Source organism: Balaenoptera ricei, chromosome 14, assembly GCF_028023285.1.
Source record: "Balaenoptera ricei isolate mBalRic1 chromosome 14, mBalRic1.hap2, whole genome shotgun sequence".
Lineage (NCBI taxonomy): Eukaryota > Metazoa > Chordata > Mammalia > Artiodactyla > Balaenopteridae > Balaenoptera > Balaenoptera ricei.
The window spans coordinates 91,985,480-92,003,185 of record NC_082652.1 but is presented as its reverse complement, the minus strand read 5'-3'; the positions used below and the strand labels follow the sequence as shown (position 1 = coordinate 92,003,185).

The 17,706-nt window shown below is 46.4% G+C and overlaps 1 protein-coding gene across 4 annotated transcripts in view; it reads left to right on the top strand.

The window, feature by feature from the left end:
* The window catches only part of MBP (myelin basic protein), a 115,840-nt gene that overhangs the window by 40,733 nt on the left and 57,401 nt on the right, over positions 1 to 17,706 (top strand). For 3 of the 4 annotated variants that reach the window (XM_059895187.1, XM_059895185.1, XM_059895188.1), the window contains exons 2-3: positions 207 to 309; positions 14,351 to 14,438. In XM_059895187.1, the coding sequence (XP_059751170.1) occupies positions 238 to 309; positions 14,351 to 14,438 (160 nt within the window). In that variant the 5' untranslated portion in view covers positions 207 to 237. The remainder of the gene's footprint in view (positions 1 to 206; positions 310 to 14,350; positions 14,439 to 17,706) is intronic. The other variant, XM_059895186.1, reaches the window with a different exon arrangement.

The following is a 17,706-nucleotide window of genomic DNA, read 5'->3' as shown; positions in this document are numbered from 1 at the left end:
GTGGGAGGGAGACCCAAGAAGGGGGAGATATGGGGATATATGTATATACATATAACTGATTCAAATTGCTATACAGCAGCAACTAACACAACACTGTAAAGCAATTACACTCCAATAAAGATGTTAAAAAAATAAATAAAAGGTGTCAGGAGGCAACTTATTAATGTAAAGTCACATTCCGTTGCACTTCCTTTTCTGGAACGCAGGTGCCTCCCAGGAACCAGGAAAGTATCTAGAATGTCGAAAGCAGGTCCCATCGGTCGTATCTGCTCACCAGGGCCCCGCGGCAGTGACTGCCCACACCGGCAGGTATTGTAACTGGGGAGACAGATAATAAACACATCAACATGTGAATTAGGTACTTCAGATGGTGTTAGGGCTCAGAAGAAATATGTGGGGTTGGCGGCTAAGGAGGGCAGGGGTGAGGGCTGCCGGAGAGCCACCGTGATGGGGCGACATAGAGCAAAGGCCGGGAAGGTGGAAGGTGGGAGCCACGCGGCTCTCTGGGGACAGATGTTCCAGGTGGAGGATATCGCACGTGCAGAGACCGAGCCAGCCAGCATCGGGAGAGGCAGGGCTGGAGGGGGTAAGATAGGAGGCCAGGTAGGCAGGGAAAGGCCTAGATCACGGAGGGCCTAGCTGGCTGTCAGGAAGCCCCCGGAGCTGTCCTTCTGAGAGATGATGGTGCCCGGCCGGGGGCGAAGGTAGATGCCTTGAGAAATGGTCACGTTCCAGTTACCTTTGAAGCGAGAGCTGCTAGGATTTGCCGATGAACTGGGCGTCAGAGAGAGAAGGGGATGAAGGGTTGGGGCCTGGGCGTCGGGGGTACACCTGTGCACAGGTGAGGAAGCGTGGGCAGGGTAGGTTAGCGAAACAAACAGGTGAAAAATCGCCGCGAGCTTGAGGTGCCCCTTAGGTGCTCACCTTGCAAAAAGCGTGGGCAGAGACGTCCAGGATTCATAACTCTCAGATCAACTAAGGAGACGGGTTTAGAGAGGAACCCCAGGCTGAGCCCTGGACTTCAACGTTTGGGACCAGGAGGGTGAGCGGCCCCCGCAAGGGAAACCAGGATGGGGCAGCCACGAGGTGGGGGGATGGACATGAGTTGTTGGGTCCGGCAGGGAGTGCTAGAAGCATTTCACGGGTCAAATAGCACTGAGTCCAGGTCAGAAAAGGATGGAGCGTCGACCATTGGATGAAGCAGCCCGGGGTCCCTGCTGCCCGGGGCCAGAGATGCTTTGGTGGCATGGTGGCAGTGAGACCCGATTAGTATTGGGGAAGGAGACTGGCAACAGTGGCCCAGAAACCTCCTTGAGAAGCTGTGCGGAGAAGAGGAGCCAGACCCAGGGCGCAGCTGGCAAGGGCATGGAAGCCAATCGGGGCCGTTTTGCTTTTGACGTTGGAGTTTTAAGAGCGTGTTCGTCAGCTGATGCAAATGGTACTCTGGAGAGGGGACCATTGCTGAGGGTGGCAGGGGATGCCTGCTCTGATAAATGGTGGTTTTCTTTGGAAAAGGAGAGAAGTGGTTCATCTCAGCCTCAGGCAAGCGCAGGCCAAGCTTTAAGATCTGACCCCATGTCTGCAGCCTCCTTGGCAATGGCGAAGGCCTCTTGGCCAGCTGCCACCGCAGCGTCCCGTGAGGTGAGAGACAGTGGGACAGCACTACGGCCCCCCGGACACACTGCCTCGTGTTCAACTGCTGCAGGAGAGTTGCAGCTCGTATTCAGGAAAGCCTGCCGAGGTTTGGAAGCATGCCGGCCGTGCTGTTGTGTCTGGAAGGAAATACCTGGCTGTAGGGTGGACGCCAGAGACCCAGCTAATAAGCAGCTGTCCCCCACACCTGGGGAATCACGTTGCCCTGCAGGCGGAGGTGTCCAGGGTCCGGCGCGAAGGGATGAGGGCCTGGAGCGGTCCTGTAGTCACCTGCCGTAGGTGTTTCAGGCAGATGCTACAGCCAGACCCTCCAAGCTGCATCCGTGCCCCAAGGAAAGTATTCCTGAGAGGCACGGTGGGGTGGTACCTTCCAGCCTGAAAGATAGTGCAGCTTCCAGGAGCATCGTCCTAGCTTCCCGTGGTTGCCGTGACAAATCATCACACACGGGGTGGCTTAAAGCAACAGAAACTCATTTTCTCACCGTTCTGGAGGCCAGATGTCTAAAATCAAGGTGTCGGCTGGGCCGTGCTCCCTCTGAAGGCTCCAGGGAGGAGTCCTTCCTGCCTCTTCCAGCTGCTGGTGGGCAGCGTCCCACAGAAAATCTTTTTTTTATTCTATTCTACTTTGTGACAATTTTAAGTCTTTTTAAAAGAGGTTTATGGCAGTGTTTTTCAAGGTGAAATATGACGTGGTATTTATAGAATATAGTCCAGGAGTTTATAATGCTGCTTTTTGGTGAGCCATTCTTAATAAGAGATTCCTCTCATTTCATTATTGGAATACAAAATATTTAGTTACTTACTCTGCTTAGGAACATTGTATCTTTTGCCTTTCTCGCCTTTCTTTCAGTGTTTAAGAGAAAATCGACCTTTGATTTTATGATTTTGTTCTTGAGCATATAAGCATGCTCTAAAACATTAGGAGACATGATTGTTTTAGGTCACAATTCCTATGGTACTTAATAAAAGGATGGTTTCATTAATATACAGAGAAACCCATTTGATCTGCATTTTCCTGGACAATTTAGTTGCCACCTGACCTTCCATAAAGAGGTTTTTCAAAATATTTTTTGTATCTTCTCCTAACTATACCCTGACTTGATTATATTGTCAATTATGGAGCAAGAGAAGGTCTGTGGCCTGAAGAACCAAATTTCCCCTGAATGTGCATTTGCAGAGAATGTCGCACGCACACTTTTGAGGAATTGATCTTATTGGTCTTGGTGGTCGGCATCTATCAGCGCTGTGTGTATGATATTCTTGAGATGCGCTTGGTCTCTTAATCAAGTTCCCAACCTTGAACGGGTGGAAACCAGCTTTGGCCTGACTGTTTCTCTAGCTCCTGGAACGAGTCCGAGCAGGTTTCTGTTTCGGTGATTCGCCTAGGTGGTCACAGGTACAGAACTCAGCTACGAAGAAAAGCACCTGCAGAGGCAAGTGACAGTTCCATTTTGCAAAATGAGTTTGTTCCTTTCGAGCAAGGGAACCAGAACTCAGGTACAATCAGAGTTCGCTGCGAAATCTCTTTTTCTTTCACTTCTCAACCTGATTGCATTGACATGCACCTTAAAACCTGATTTTTACTTAAGAAGATTTTATTTCCACCTTTACTAAAATGTGGAAAGTGATCAGAAGATGCATCAAGAGTAAAATAAATCGTGATGATGTCCGGCACTGACGGTGCTAGCTGAGGGTCAGACACTGTTACAATCACTACACGTATGGACCCATTTCGCGTTCAGAATAACCCCGTGAGATAGACGGTATCATTATGCCCATTTTACAGTGAAACAGGAAACGGAGGTGGTTGAAGAGATTGGCAGAGCTGAGGTATATATTCAGAAAAATGGTCAGACTCTGATATATCAACGTGTTTTTCCTTTGAGCAAAGATTCATCTTCCATTACTAGACTTTTGCCACTTCTACCGTGTCTGCATCACAGGAAGCAGTTAAATACCCATGTGTAGGCATAGGGTGATGTGTTCAGGGAAATTAAGTAGGAGAGGTTTTCATTCTATAAAACTAAAGGAAATGCATTTACTTTCAAATTAAGAAAAGCAGAGTTTTCCACTGCCTTCTTCTGTTTTCAGTAATGTAGAATATCTTTTTGAACTGAACGAATGCCCTTCTGTGAATTAGCTTTAAGTGCATTTTATTTAAACTTTCCATTCACAGGACCATCAGACTCTTTTTAGTAAAAGAGATACACGGAACAAAGCCCACCTCCCTCTCTCCCACCACCCCATGCCCTTCCTTGGTCACCATCCTTCTCGTTCTACTTAAACAGCTGATGGAGCAGTAACTTCCAGGAATAAATAGCAGGATATTTGTGTTCCTAAAATAGATGTTAGAACGTCCAGTTACGTAACAGGTCTCAATAAACAGTTTTACTGTGACACTAGTTAATACTTATTTTGCTCTGACTAGTGTTGAAAATAAAGTCCTGAGCTCCCTTCTTTGCATTCATTATTTAAAGAACACTGCAATCTTAATTACGCTACCAAATGGTCTTGCAGAGAGTGTGGCTTTTAAACTAAGTAGTAAAATGACCATTTCCTAATCCAAGATAAGGGCTTCACAAGCACCTCAAGCAGGTAGTTCTAAACTTCCTTTAGTGATGCTACAACGTTTCATTTTAACTACCTGCAAATGAAGCATTTATGTTTTTTAAAATACCTTTATTGAGATGTGATTCACATGCCATACAATTTACCTGTTTAACATGTACAATTTGGTGCTTTTTTAATTTAGTCATAGATACGTGGAACCATCACAATAATCAATTTTAGAACATTTTCATCACCTCACAAAGGAACTGCACTCTTCTGCTGTCACCCGCGCCCCCCCGGGACCAGCCTCCCAGCCCGCAGCCCTAAGCAACCACTAATCGACTTTCTGTCTCTAGATTTCCCTATTCCGGACATTCTGTATGAATGTAATCATGTAATATGTGGTCTTTTCTGTCTGGCTTCTTTCACGTAGTATAATGTTTTCAATTGTCATCCATGTTGTAGCCTGTGTCAGTGCTTCATTCTTTTTTAAGGTCAATAATATCTCTTTGTATGGATATACCACATTTTGTGTATCCATTCATCCGTTGACGGGCAGTTGGGTTGTTTCCGCCTTTTAGCTATTATAAAGAACTCTGCTATAAACAAAAACTCATAGACAAGTTTTTGTGTGGACATATGTTTTCGTTTGTCTTATATAACTTCTGAATTTTAAAAAATCCTGGATTTTCTTATACTCATATCATCAAAAATGCTTCCTATGTTTTCCAGACAAATCTAGAAAAGGAGTCCTGGATTTGAAATCTCATCTCATTGAGAGTTGTAACATCATGGCTCTTTTCCTCTGGAGTCCACAATGCTGAGTGGGAAGCATTTTCAGTGCCTTTAGTCATAAATCTATTCAGGTTAATCATTCTAGCCATCCTCCCACCCCACCCTACCTGCAACCCCAGACCACCACTAATTACTTTCAGTCTCTACAGATTTGTCTATTCTGGACATTTCTTAAATATGCAATCATACAACAGGTGTGTGTGTGTGTGTGTGTGTGTGTGTGTCTGGCTTCTTTCACTTACATAATGTTTTCAAGGTTCACCCGTGTTGTAGAATATGTCAATACTTCATTACTTTCTACTGCTGAATAATATTCCATGGTAGGAAAATGCCATGTTTTACTTACCTGTTCATTAGTTGGTGGACATTTGGGTTGTTTCCACCTGTTGGTATCACAGATCATGCTGCTATGAACATTTGTGTATGAGTTTTTGCACGGACATATGTTTTCACTTCTCTTGGGTATGTACCGAGGCTGCATCTGCAGGGTCAAATGGCGACTCTGTTTCTGAGGGGCCATCAGAGTCTCTTCCGCAGCGGCTGCACCATTTCACTACAGCGTACGAGGGCTTCCATGTCCTCCCAACGATTCTTGTTATCAGTTTTTTTATTTTATCCAGCAGTGTCTTGTGGGTTTTGATTTGCATTTCCTTAGTGGATAATGTTGATGAGCATCTTTTTCTGGGCTTATTGGCCATTCATATGCCTTCTTTCTAGAAGTGCCTATTCAGATCCTTGGCCAATTATTTTAATTGGGTGATTTGTCTTTTTGTTGTTTAGTTGTAGGAGCTCTTTATGTATTCTGGACACTAGACCCTTATCAGATAAATGATTTGCAAATATTTTCTCCTATTCTCTGGGTTGTCATTTCACTTTCTTGATCATACCGTTTGCAGCCCAGAAGTTTCAAATTTTGACAAAGTCCAGTTTATCCATTATTTCTTTTGCTGCTTGTGCTTTTGGTGTCACATCTAAGAAACCGTTGCCTAGGCAGCACTTGCTTTAATGACTAAATTAAATCTAATTCTCAGTCATTCTCTAATCCTTGTCATGTGGTCCCTGCTTTCAAATTATTCTTTAGAAGTGGAGTTTTGATGACTCACAAAATGTCTTCATGAAAAACTCATCACCGTCCTATATGTTTGTGAACAGATTCACGATTTTCACCCCCTCTCTGTTGCTTCTCTTTGTCTAGACCAGTGGCTCTCAACCAGGGGACCCCCCCCCCCCATCCTCCAGACATTTGTCAATGTCTAGAGACATTTCTTGTCACAACTGCAGGGGCTACTAGCATCTCCTGGGTAGAGGACAAAGAGGGAGCTAAACATCCCATGACACGCAGGACAGCCTCTACCCCACAACAAGGCTTATCCAGCCCAAAATACCAATAATGTAGCATTGAGAAGCCCTGGTCTAGATGGGCTAAGGTCACACTTTTGCCTGAATATCTCCATCCTGTTCTGACGCTGCACAAAAAGGGACATGCCATTGAGATGAGTCAGTTTATATGAGTCTGATTGTCATTTTTCTTCATATTCTTTACATTGATCCTGTAAGCTTTCACTGTTTTGCTAGTATCGTCTGTTACTTGTCCAAATCCAGCCAAGAGCAAGACTGTGATCCTTGTTTATTTTAAGAAATAAACCAAAAATGCTGAATAGTAAGTACAAAGTAATAAGAACTATTTTCATATACTTCTTATTACTTTGTACAAACAATACACACTTACACATGCATACACACAGGCACACACACTCATAGACGTACACACGTATACACATAAACACATACACACACACACACGATTTTTTCTGGTGTTGATACTTCAGTACTTTAACAGTTTCAAACAAAGTTTATCACCAGATTTAAATAACAAGAACACGCAGGAGAATTTCTTCAGCCACAGAAAATACCAGTAGATTCGACCCTCCCCGCATGCGTACTGGTCCCTGAAGCACTCGCACCGCCCTGGGCTGATGGGCTGTTGGCCGGGACGGTCTCATTGCTTCCCTCTCCCCCTCCGGTGGCAGCTGAGATCTCTGAGATGTGATTAGAGAGCAGTGCTGTAGGAATTTAAGCCAAACACGTACAGCCAGCCCATATGGGGTCTGGATTTATTCTGAGTGTGAAAGGAATGATTCGCTTCTTAAAACAAAAAGAGAGAGAGTTTCCCTTAGAGAGATTCTACAATTTTCCTTGAAAGCACAAAGTGTTCCCAGAGCGAGGAACTGCCTGGAGAGCATCCCGGCCTCCACCCCAGCTGCCCACACCTCAGGTCTTGGCTCCCGCTGGCTTATCTCCTTCCTGGGAAGACGCTGGACCGGGGTGTCCCGGCGACCCCAGTGGCGGAGCCCATGCTAGCTCCCGGGAGTCATGGGCAGGACCGGGAGCTGAGGGGGCGACCACCCCGGAGACGGGCGACATTCCAGCACCCTGGATGCGAGTCAACCCGTCAGGATTCCCATCGGGGACCTTCTGCCTTCCGACTCTGCAGCTGCCGTCCACCCTCTGCTTCAGTCCCCGGCTTGACACCTCCAGGGAGAAATGAGTGGGAAGAAGGATTGTGTCACAAAGCGTGTATCAGAGCAGCGAGTCCGCAAAAGCTGTCCAAAGATGCTCGCTTGTTGCCATCGCTCCTTCTGTTTCTTCTTGGAATTATCTCCCCAGCGTTATGGGAAGGCTTCTCTACCTTTCCTCTGATGAAACCAGAATCTTAAAAATATCCTCAATTCACAGGAATTTCCTAATCAGACAGCAAGAACCTCTGAGTTATGACGCTCATTTCACACTTAAGCAAACGAAGTAGAGGAAACTTCAATTGTTTTCCCAAAGTTACCCAGCTAGCAGGTGGGGCACCTGGAGTCAAGTCCAGGAAATGGGCCTCAGAGACCCAGTTCTTAAGCTTCTGTGCAAATAACAATTTGGTGCGGCACACTATGTATGTGGCTGATCCTATGCCCCCAAACCATTTTCAGCGAATTTCTAGGTGGATTAAATCTATCAGCTACGTGAATATGGCAGAAGAGAAAGGAAAATAAATATTTGTCTTTTAGTAACATCCCCTCCACGGTGAGCTCAGGTCAAAGATATGTGTGGTGCCCTGAGAAACAGCAGACAGACTTACGTGGCACTTAGATGAGGGTTATAAGGCCAGACGGTGACCGGTACCCAAAGCATCTGACCAGCCTGTGTTCTGTAAAGCAAGCCCGTGAGGCGGAAACGTGGATGAGGAGTGTGATGGATGAAGGTGTCACTGGTGAAGCCGTAATGAGATCTCTGCTGGGTTTCTTCTTTCCTCTTTAAGATGACATCAGTCAAGCATCAGATGCAGAAGGAGCACAGTGTGGGAGGACGGAGGGCCGTGACCAATGCAACTTATCTTGCTAAACATCCTAAGAATTAAAAACGGTGAATCACTACGTACTTTTTTCCTAGGGTGTCTCAGAAGAAGTAAGTGTGATGCCGGCTCAGTAGGCTGGCTCACCCAGTACTAGTTTAAATGGCACTGATCTGATAGGGGTTGGCTTGATGGTTCTCTGATTTTCTTTCTGAAACGTCCATTTTGTTTACGGCATGTGAACATCCCGAGGAGGCCCCACGTCGCATTTCTCTCTGCAGCCTTGGCTCCTACTACAAGGTCCGCATGGGAATTAATGAGTGAATGGGAATACAATTAAGGAAATAGAACCAGATAAGGCTGTCCCTGCGTCTAAACCCATGATGTCCCACTCAAGTTTTATGGCATCTCATGAAATGTCTTTTTTTTAAGGTATGGCAAACTTCTCAAAATCAATTCTCACTTCTTCTTTTTTTGTTAAGCAACCTGTGGTGGACCATGTCTCAAATACTAACATGAAACTGGTTTTTCAGTTTAGAATGTCACTTGTTAAATGTTTCACACCCTTCCTCTCCTGATATGTGTTTTCTAGTTTGAATCAGAACTTTTGAAAATTTTTTAACTTTTTAAAAATGTGACTGCGGTGTTTTCTTTTCCTCTCCCAGAGCTTTCTTGTTATTTTTCAGAAGTTTCTACAACGATTAGGAACTTATCCTCTGGGCCATTCATTCCTCCTAAAATTGCTACCTTGAGACCTTCAGTGTTTTAAAAAGACAAGGCTGATTAAAATCATATTTTCCTCTATACTCGTGTGTGTGTGTGTGTAAATAGCTGTACCAAGTAGAAGAAAATCTCTAAAAATGGCAGTGAAGCACCTGAATGATGGGGTCTGTTGCCAGAGGTTTGGGCAAGATGGTTAGAAAGTACAGCAAATTGCTTAAATCAGAGTTAATATTCTGCCAATGTTGCTGGATAATGAATCTCACGTAGAAGTATTTTAAAGTCTACATCAATAATTATGGGAGTTTTGCTTGTTGTATTTACCTCTAAAATTCATAGGGAGAAGTAAGTGGATTCTTACATATTTAGGCTGATGGAAAGGAAAACAGGCACAAATATTTTTTTAACATCTTTATTGGAGTATAATTGCTTTACAATGGTGTGTTAGTTTCTGCTGTATAACAAAGTGAAGCAGCTATACATATACATATACCTCCATATCTCCTCCCTCTTGCGTCTCCCTCCCACCCTCCCTATCCCACCCCGCTAGGTGGTCACAAAGCACCGAGCTGATCTCCCTGTGCTATGCAGCTGCTTCCCACTAGCTATCTGTTTTACATGTGGTAGTGTATATATGTCCATGCCACTCTCTCACTTCGTCCCAGCTTACCCTTCCCCCTCCCTGTCCCCAAGTCCATTCTCTAGGTCTGCGTCTTTATTCCTGTCCTGCCCCTAGCTTCTTCAGAACCTTTTTTTTTTTTTTTTAGATTCCATATATATGTGTTAGCATACGGTATTTGTTTTCCTCTTTCTGACTTACTTCACTCTGTATGACAGTCTCTAGGTCCATCCACCTCACTACAAATAACTCAGTTTCGTTTCTTTTTATGGCTGAGTAATATTCCATTGTATATATGTGCCACATCTTCTTTATCCATTCGTCTGTCGATGGGCATTTAGGTTGCTTCCATGTCCTGGCTATTGTAAATAGAGCTGCAATGAACATTGTGGTACATGACTCTTTTTGAATTATGGTTTTCTCAGGGTATATGTCCAGTAGTGGGATTGCTGGGTCGTATGGTAGTTCTATTTTTAGTTTTTTAAGGAACCTCCATACTGTTCTCCATAGTGGCTGTATCAATTTACATTCCCACCAGCAGTGCAAGAGGGTTCCCTTTTCTCCACACCCTCTCCAGCACTTGCTGTTTGTAGATTTTTTGATGATGGCCATTCTGACCGGTGTGAGGTGATACCTCATTGTAGTTTTGATTTGCATTTCTCTAATGATTAGTGATGTTGAGCATCCTTTCATGTTTTTGTTGGCAATCTGTATATCTTCTTTGGAGAAATGTCTATTTAGGTCTCTGCCCATTTTTGGATTGGGTTGTTTGTTTTTGTGCTCTTGAGCGGCATGAGCTGCTTGTAAGTTTTGGAGATTAGTCCTTTGTCAGTTGCTTCATTTGCAAATATTTTCTCCCATTCTGAGGGTTGTCTTCTTGTTTATGGGCACAGATATTATGAAGAAATCATAACAGCTTGAAATGCACTCAGATACTTACAGTCACAGACACAATTTAAGAATCAGAACGCACTGGGACAAGGACACTCAGGGAAGGTCCAGGTCATAGGCCTGACTGTCTTGTATGTCTGAGGATTTTATTGCGTTTTATAACTTACAGGACGCTCTTATTTCTTTATCATGAAAATTCCATTACATTGGACACACATCACCTTGATTTTGTTTGTGTTGCTTTTGGACATTTTACATATTGAAAATGTGTTATTTATGAGGATTTTAAAAAATTAATTTATTTATTTTTGGCTGCGTTGGGTCTTCGTTGCTGCACACGGGCTTTCTCTAGTTGCAGCGAGCGGGGGCTACTCTTTGTTGTGGTGCGCGGGCTTCCCATTGCGGTGGCTTCTCATGTTGCGGAGCACGGGCTGTAGGTGTGCAGGCTTCAGTAACTGTGGTACGTGGGCTCAGTAGTTGTGGCTCGCGGGCTCTAGAGGGCAGGCTCAGTAGTTGTGGCACACAGGCTTAGTTGCTCCGCGGCATGTGGGATCTTCCCGGACCAGGGCTCGAACCCGTGTCCCCTGCATTGGCAGGCGGATTCTTAACCACTGCACCACCAGGGAGGCCCAAGGATGTTTTTTATATTTGTGGAATAGCAACAGTATCAGGTCTCAGACACAAGCTTTGTATTTGGACAGAAATTAGTCTGTAAATATCCCAGGGCAACAGGTACTTTCCCCATAGCCTCGTGCACCATGATGTGGAGGAGAGAGGTTTACTCAGCTAGAGGCTTGACTGAGAAGGGAGAAGATGGGAGGAGGTGGGGGTTCGTGGTCCTGCCTGTATCACCACTCGGGGCTGCATCTGTGGCCACTTTCTTTCTTTATTTATCTTTTAATTAATTAATTAATTAATTAATTTATTTATTATTTTTGGCTGTGTTGGGTCTTCGTTTCTGTGCGAGGGCTTTCTATAGTTGCGGCGAGCAGGGGCCACTCTTCATCGCGGTGCGCGGGCCTCTCACTGTCGCGGCCTCTCTTGTTGCGGAGCACAGGCTCCAGACGCGCAGGCTCAGTAGTTGTGGCGCACGGGCCCAGTTGCTCCGCGGCATGTGGGATCTTCCCAGACCAGGGCTCGAACCCGTGTCCCCCGCATTGGCAGGCAGATTCTCAACCACTGCGCCACCAGGGAAGCCCTGTGGCCACTTTAACGTGCGGATGTTCTGTTGCCTCAGCCCAGAAGGCTGTGTAAGGCGTGGGCGTAAGACGCAAGATGCCTCTTCGCCACGATGCCATTCCAGCCTTTGTTTTTCTTTTTCAAGTTCTTCACAGAAGGTTTATTGGTTCCTCTTGGAAAGGGCCCCCTCCCACCGTCTGTCCAGGAGCTGCCTTTGAAGCCGGTTCTGGGTTCCCCCAGCTCTGGGTCGACCATTTTGTTCCCCGAGCATCTGAGTCCCTGGCAGACGGCGTTCACTCGGGGCTGGCGGGCACCAGGTTGCTCTGGAAGAGTTTAAGGATGTGGCTCTCGATCACCTGTTGCACTTTCCTACGTCCCAGTGCCACGGCGATGTGAGACGCAGGATGTCTCTTCGCCGTGATGCCATTCCAGCCTCAGCAGTGGAGATGGGGAGGTTGTGTGACCACGCTGTGTGCCTCCACTCATGAAAGCAAAGCGATTTGCTTTAAAGACCTAGCTTTTCCTCTGAACCTGAAGCACCATCATCCCTGACACTCCACGCTGTTTCACTAACCACCGAGAGAGAAAACACTGTCAGTTCTAGTTGGAAGATGCTGATGATTTGTAAGGAGCATCCTGATTTTAAAATGTGGAAAAACATATCCACAACGATTTACAATGGCAGCTAAATTGTATTTAATTAATTACTTCTCCAATAAAGCTTATTATTTTGTAGTTAGTGAAGGATATGCTACTGACACCAGCCTAGAAGGGAGATGTGAAACAAACACATATGATAAGGAATTTATGATGATGAAAGAATCTACCAAGAAATTCCTTCTCTTCCAAGTTTTACTCTCCTCTAAAAATAAATAGGTAGACATGAAAAAATACATACTACACCACCTTTGGCTCCCTCTGCTGAAACAGAAGTTATCTATTTTAAACTATTCTTAAACACCATAAAATTGAAGTTTTCTCTCCAGCACTTGCTAGATACCAGGCACTGTGCCCGGTTTGGGGCTAGAAAGATTTATCAGGCAAGGCCCCCGTTCTCAAGAAGTTTACAGTGTGGTGGAGAGACAGAGAAATAAACAGACGGGGCGTTTGTGATGGTGTCTGCAGTAGAGACCAGCTCAGATCTATGGCTGGGGGGACAGGAAGGGGGCTGGGGGCAGGGAAGCCACTGAGGTGGGGGTGGGGGCTGGGTGAGGTCAAAGTTCCCAGAGGCTCTGACCTCTCTGCCTGGACCACCCCCCCACAAGGTCAGGAGGTAGGGTGTGGTCCAGACAGAGAGATTGGTCTGGAAAAAAGTGATGCGAAGTAAGCGTGGAGACCAGAGTACGAAGCGGCGGACCCTCTTGTGCATCTGGCCAAGTTAGGCACTGTCTTTAAAAGATTATGGTGTGACTCGTTCAACCTCCAGAAATGTATCTTGTACAACGTTGGGTAGGCGAGCAAGGCTTAAGGCAGCATTGGGCATAACTGAAGACGACGCAGCAGGGTGCAGTGTCCCCAGAGAGAGGCTGGTCACCCGGCAAGAGAGATGGAGAGAGGTGCCAGGTCCCTGCCGACCAGGGCAGCGTGGGCAGTGCTGCGTGTCCTGGGGGACACGATCTCCAGGACTCCTGCTTAAGTGACAAAGCAAGAAGCAGAGCAGCGTCCAGAGTGTGATGGCATTTACGTAAAGGTAAAAAGGAGGAAGAAGGGAGTGAACTTGTGCCATGGCTTAACTGTGCCCAGACTGTTTTGGAGGAAGACAGAAGCTGGAAGCACATCCACAGGGGAGGTGGGCGGCCGGGAGGTACCCGAGGATCCTGCCCTTGTCACCATGACCCTCGCAGCGCCCTCTGAATTTGATGTCAAGTGCAAGCGTTCCGTATGAAAATAATTAAATAAACTTGATTTCGAGTAGAAACTGAACCGTATCTACTCTGTGCACTTAAAATTTTAAACTCAAATAGCACCCTGGGGTTCCATAAAAAAGCAGAAGGGAGTCGGGTGGGAGGGGAGTGAAGAAAGCTCACCTCTGAGGGTGCAGATTCCCAGAGGAACGAGGGCGGAGGTGGGTGCCCAAGCCCAGGCCTGTGGCCCGGCCCAGCCCACGTGGCGCCTGCCACTTCCCTCAGCTGGCCAGCTGGGCCGAGGACGTTTGCATCATTCCTGCCCCTGCAAGGGGCTCTCCCCCAGGGCTGTCCTGCCCGGCTGCCACTGAGCAAAGTTGGAATTCAGGGGAGTCAGGTTTGGTGTCAGTTTCATCCCGCGCTTTAAACTCACAGCCCGAAACAGCGACCAAGTGGACAGGCTCCTGAAATACATGGGATGATGTTTAGCTCGTTTAGTTTAATAACTTCAATTTCTTTTGTATGAAAGTATATCCACTGGAGCAAGAGAATGCTTGCGTGCTCAGGCAGAGAAAACGAGCCAGAATTCAGAATCCTCCACAGAACACACACCTTGAATTGAGATTCCATCTCATACCTTGAAGACAGACATGAAAATGTGTTTATTGGCTCCAAAATGTATCAAGAGAAGAACGCATTAAAGCTTCCTGTTGATAAAACACTATATCTTAAGGAAGGGTTGTTTTGTGTTGTTTTTTCCAGGATGGTGAAACTAACAGAGGAGAATCTGAAAAAAAGAGAAACCTTCGTGACCTTTCCCGGGAGACCTCAGAAGACAATGACGTGTTTGGTACGTAATATAAAAATTAGAAGATGTGCTTTCGTATGAGAATCGTGCGCAAACACATTCTCATTTGGAGAAGGTCTTAATTTTTTTAATTACGTGAGTATCCGTGAATCTGTTCTCATTATTAGAAATGCAGCCTCTGTAGAAACCTGGAGGCCAAGCCCGCTCCATCGGCCTTCTGGGAACGTCCATTCGTTCTCCCCGATGGGACCGCCCTGGCCGCCCATGGTAGCCGTCCTCATCTTGTTTTTGCTTTTGGTTTTGTTTCGCATGCCTTTTTGTACCCACAGACACCAGACATTTCCCAGATTTTCCCTTGCTATATGCTATGTCTCTAATCATCTACTTGATCAATTGGGTGTGGGCATTGGGAGGCCAAGCAGTTCTGGTAAAAAAAATAGCTAACAAGGACGGGAAATAGTCCCAGAGCCTGGATACGGTGGTGTTTATTTTAACTACGAAGAGTGACTCAGGAGGTGTTGGGAAATGTGTTTTCTGTAAAAGTTTACTTTTTCATCATCCTAGAGATAGAGGTTGCCTCTCACCCCAGGAGTGAACGGGCAGGTGCCCACCCATTCCTGTATTAACGCTGTTGGGTCCACCTCTGCCGCGTGACAGTGACCCTGGATTACTTGCCCAGCGTCACAGGCCAAACTGGAACATGAGCAGACCTGCCCGTGGGCATCGCTCTTTTCTCCACGTATTCGTATTCCTGGAGTGTGAGGACCGAACGCCAGACCCTGAGGTCTCATTTATCAAAACTAGAGGGCCCGGTTTTCTCGCTGCTAAGATAAGCCTTGGCCACAGTCAGCCCAGCCTGCAGGTCTGACACTCAAGGAACAAGGCCTCCCCACCGTATTCCTGGCCTGGTCTCTGCTTATTTCTGGAAAGGGTTTCTTTACGCTTCCCTTGCCAGACAGGAAAATCCATCCCAATTTTCTTTGTTCCTGATTTACCTGCTCTTTTTGAAAAATGCTTTCCTTCTCTATAATTCCTTCCTTCTTGAGCAGAACACATAATTACAGAAGTACCGCTGCCCACTTTTTCAGTGTCATAAGCTTCCATGAAAATCAACGTAACCCCAAGGCCCAAAGACAAAACACTGAGGATTAGTTAGATGGAAATCAGACAGGAAATCAGTTACTCTCTCCCGGATTCTACCTGCTTCACGATGATTTCCATAGGGATTTTTTGGACCTGAACACAGTCCAACGCCTCTAGGTAGTGGGGTTTCCACTCCTTAGGGGCAGAGGAAGGAGTAGAGGATGGCATCCTGGCTTGGAGAGTAGCGTGTGGCCTTTGGACTATAGAGGGAGGCACGTCTGTCAGTGACTTTAACGCTAAATCTGCCTGTAAACCTCTAAGATAAAGGTGTCTTTAGCCCTGTATTCCAACTACATATGTGTATAAACACATAAAAGAGAATGACAAAGTAGAAATGTCCATAGTTAGGTTCTATATATGAATAAGAGTAAGTTTTAGAATTTTTTTTTGGCTAAGCTTACTTATTTTTAAAGCAAGCATCATATTTATCATTACCCAGGTCTACCACTTTTAGGATTATTCGAAACAACGTCAGCCAGTCTTTTACTGTCAGATACACACACACACACACACACACACACACACAACACGATTATATTGCATGTATATAGTACCTGTATGACATAGCATGAAAAAGATCTATAATAAGCCTTTTCCTTAAGTTATAAACATGGTGTAATTCCTGAAGAACTTTTAAAGGCAGCCCTCTTTAACCTTCTCAAATGCATACTCAATTTGGAGAATTTTTGTATTATCTGGAGTTGAATGTGAAAGCCAATGGAAATGCAGATGTTTCAGTCCTGTCACAAAGTTAGATTTGCCTTTTACTGGGAAGAATAATGCCACAAGCCAGCTTCTGCCTGTCTTGTCTACTGTGACTTTGCGGTGCCTTGGACGCTAAGACAGGCTGGAATATCTGCTGATTGGCGGTACCGCTCCCAGGCCAAGCTCTCAGCCCATCAGCGCGATTAGGGAGTGGTTCCCTAATCGTCACCTTCAGGGCATTGCAGCTGGTGCCGCTGAGTCACAGCAGGGGGAAGCGTGACCACGAGTGAGGGTGACCCGGGACACCTCCTGGGCTCCACTGCTCTGTGCTCTGCCGTCCTGAGTCACACGGACCTGGGCCCTGCAGAGCCGTCAGGCGTCTGCTTTTGAACTTCATAGTCTCCCACTCCTAACGCTTTCCTGGGGTCCAACGCCACCCCAGTCTAAAGGTGCAGAGTGATGAGGGGAAAAGAGGCTGAAATAATCTTGGCTCTCCATCTTGACAATCTACTTTCGGAGGAAATATGTACGATTTCCTTTTAAATCCTGAAGTGTTGTACAAATGTCACTCGACGTGAAATCAGCGGCTCCCTCCCACTTTACAAAAAGGTCTTTCCCTGACTAGACAGAAATTCCCCGAATCTAAGAGGAAACGACGCTTTCGCGATGTTCCATGAACCACGAGTCACCAGCAGGCACTTAACGATACTCGTCAGGCTCCTGGTCATCATTCTGTCCATGTGTCAGCAGAATTGGGGGCAGGTGAGGGATGTGGGGAGGGCCATTAGCCTTCCCCTAACCCACGTCTTCAGGACACTCGTACTCAGGGTCTCGGTGGAGGTGGGGAAGGCCAGCTTTGCGAGAGTCCTGCAAGGCGTCCCGACTGGGGACTGTTCTGGAGAGTCCAGAGGCTCTGTGGGCGGCGCTGAGCCCCGCACAGGTGCCTGAGTCACTGGCTCACGTGCCTGATGCATGAGTTGCATAACTTAAACCAGGGGAGCTTCCTCCGTGTGTGGTGAACGCCTTAGGACTGACTTGGCAACGCGCTTAAGAGTTCTATTTACTTTTTCGTTCTCTGGGAAAGTTTCACTGAAGGATTTAGATCTAAGTAATAACTCATTGGAGCGCACTTGTAAATCTCCTCCTGTAATTTCTCCTCTGACTCTGGGGCGTTACACTTGGGGAGTTTTGCCTGGTCACCCAAAGAGGAAGGAAACATCTTAGGGCTCGGGAGCCCTACAAGAACCGCGTGCTGTCTGGGCTTCGGGGAACCAGGGTGTTTTGCGGTGGGACAGTTGCTGAGCTTTTTCTGGAACCTCACAGCCACACACATGGCACAAGCTAGCCCTGCCATTTGAAACCCAGGTAGGAAGGAAGGTGGGCCTTCACCGCCAGCCCCCTCCCCCTCCCCCAGAGCTAAAGCAGGGGGCTAAAGCAGGGGCAGGTAATTCAGCCGAGGGGA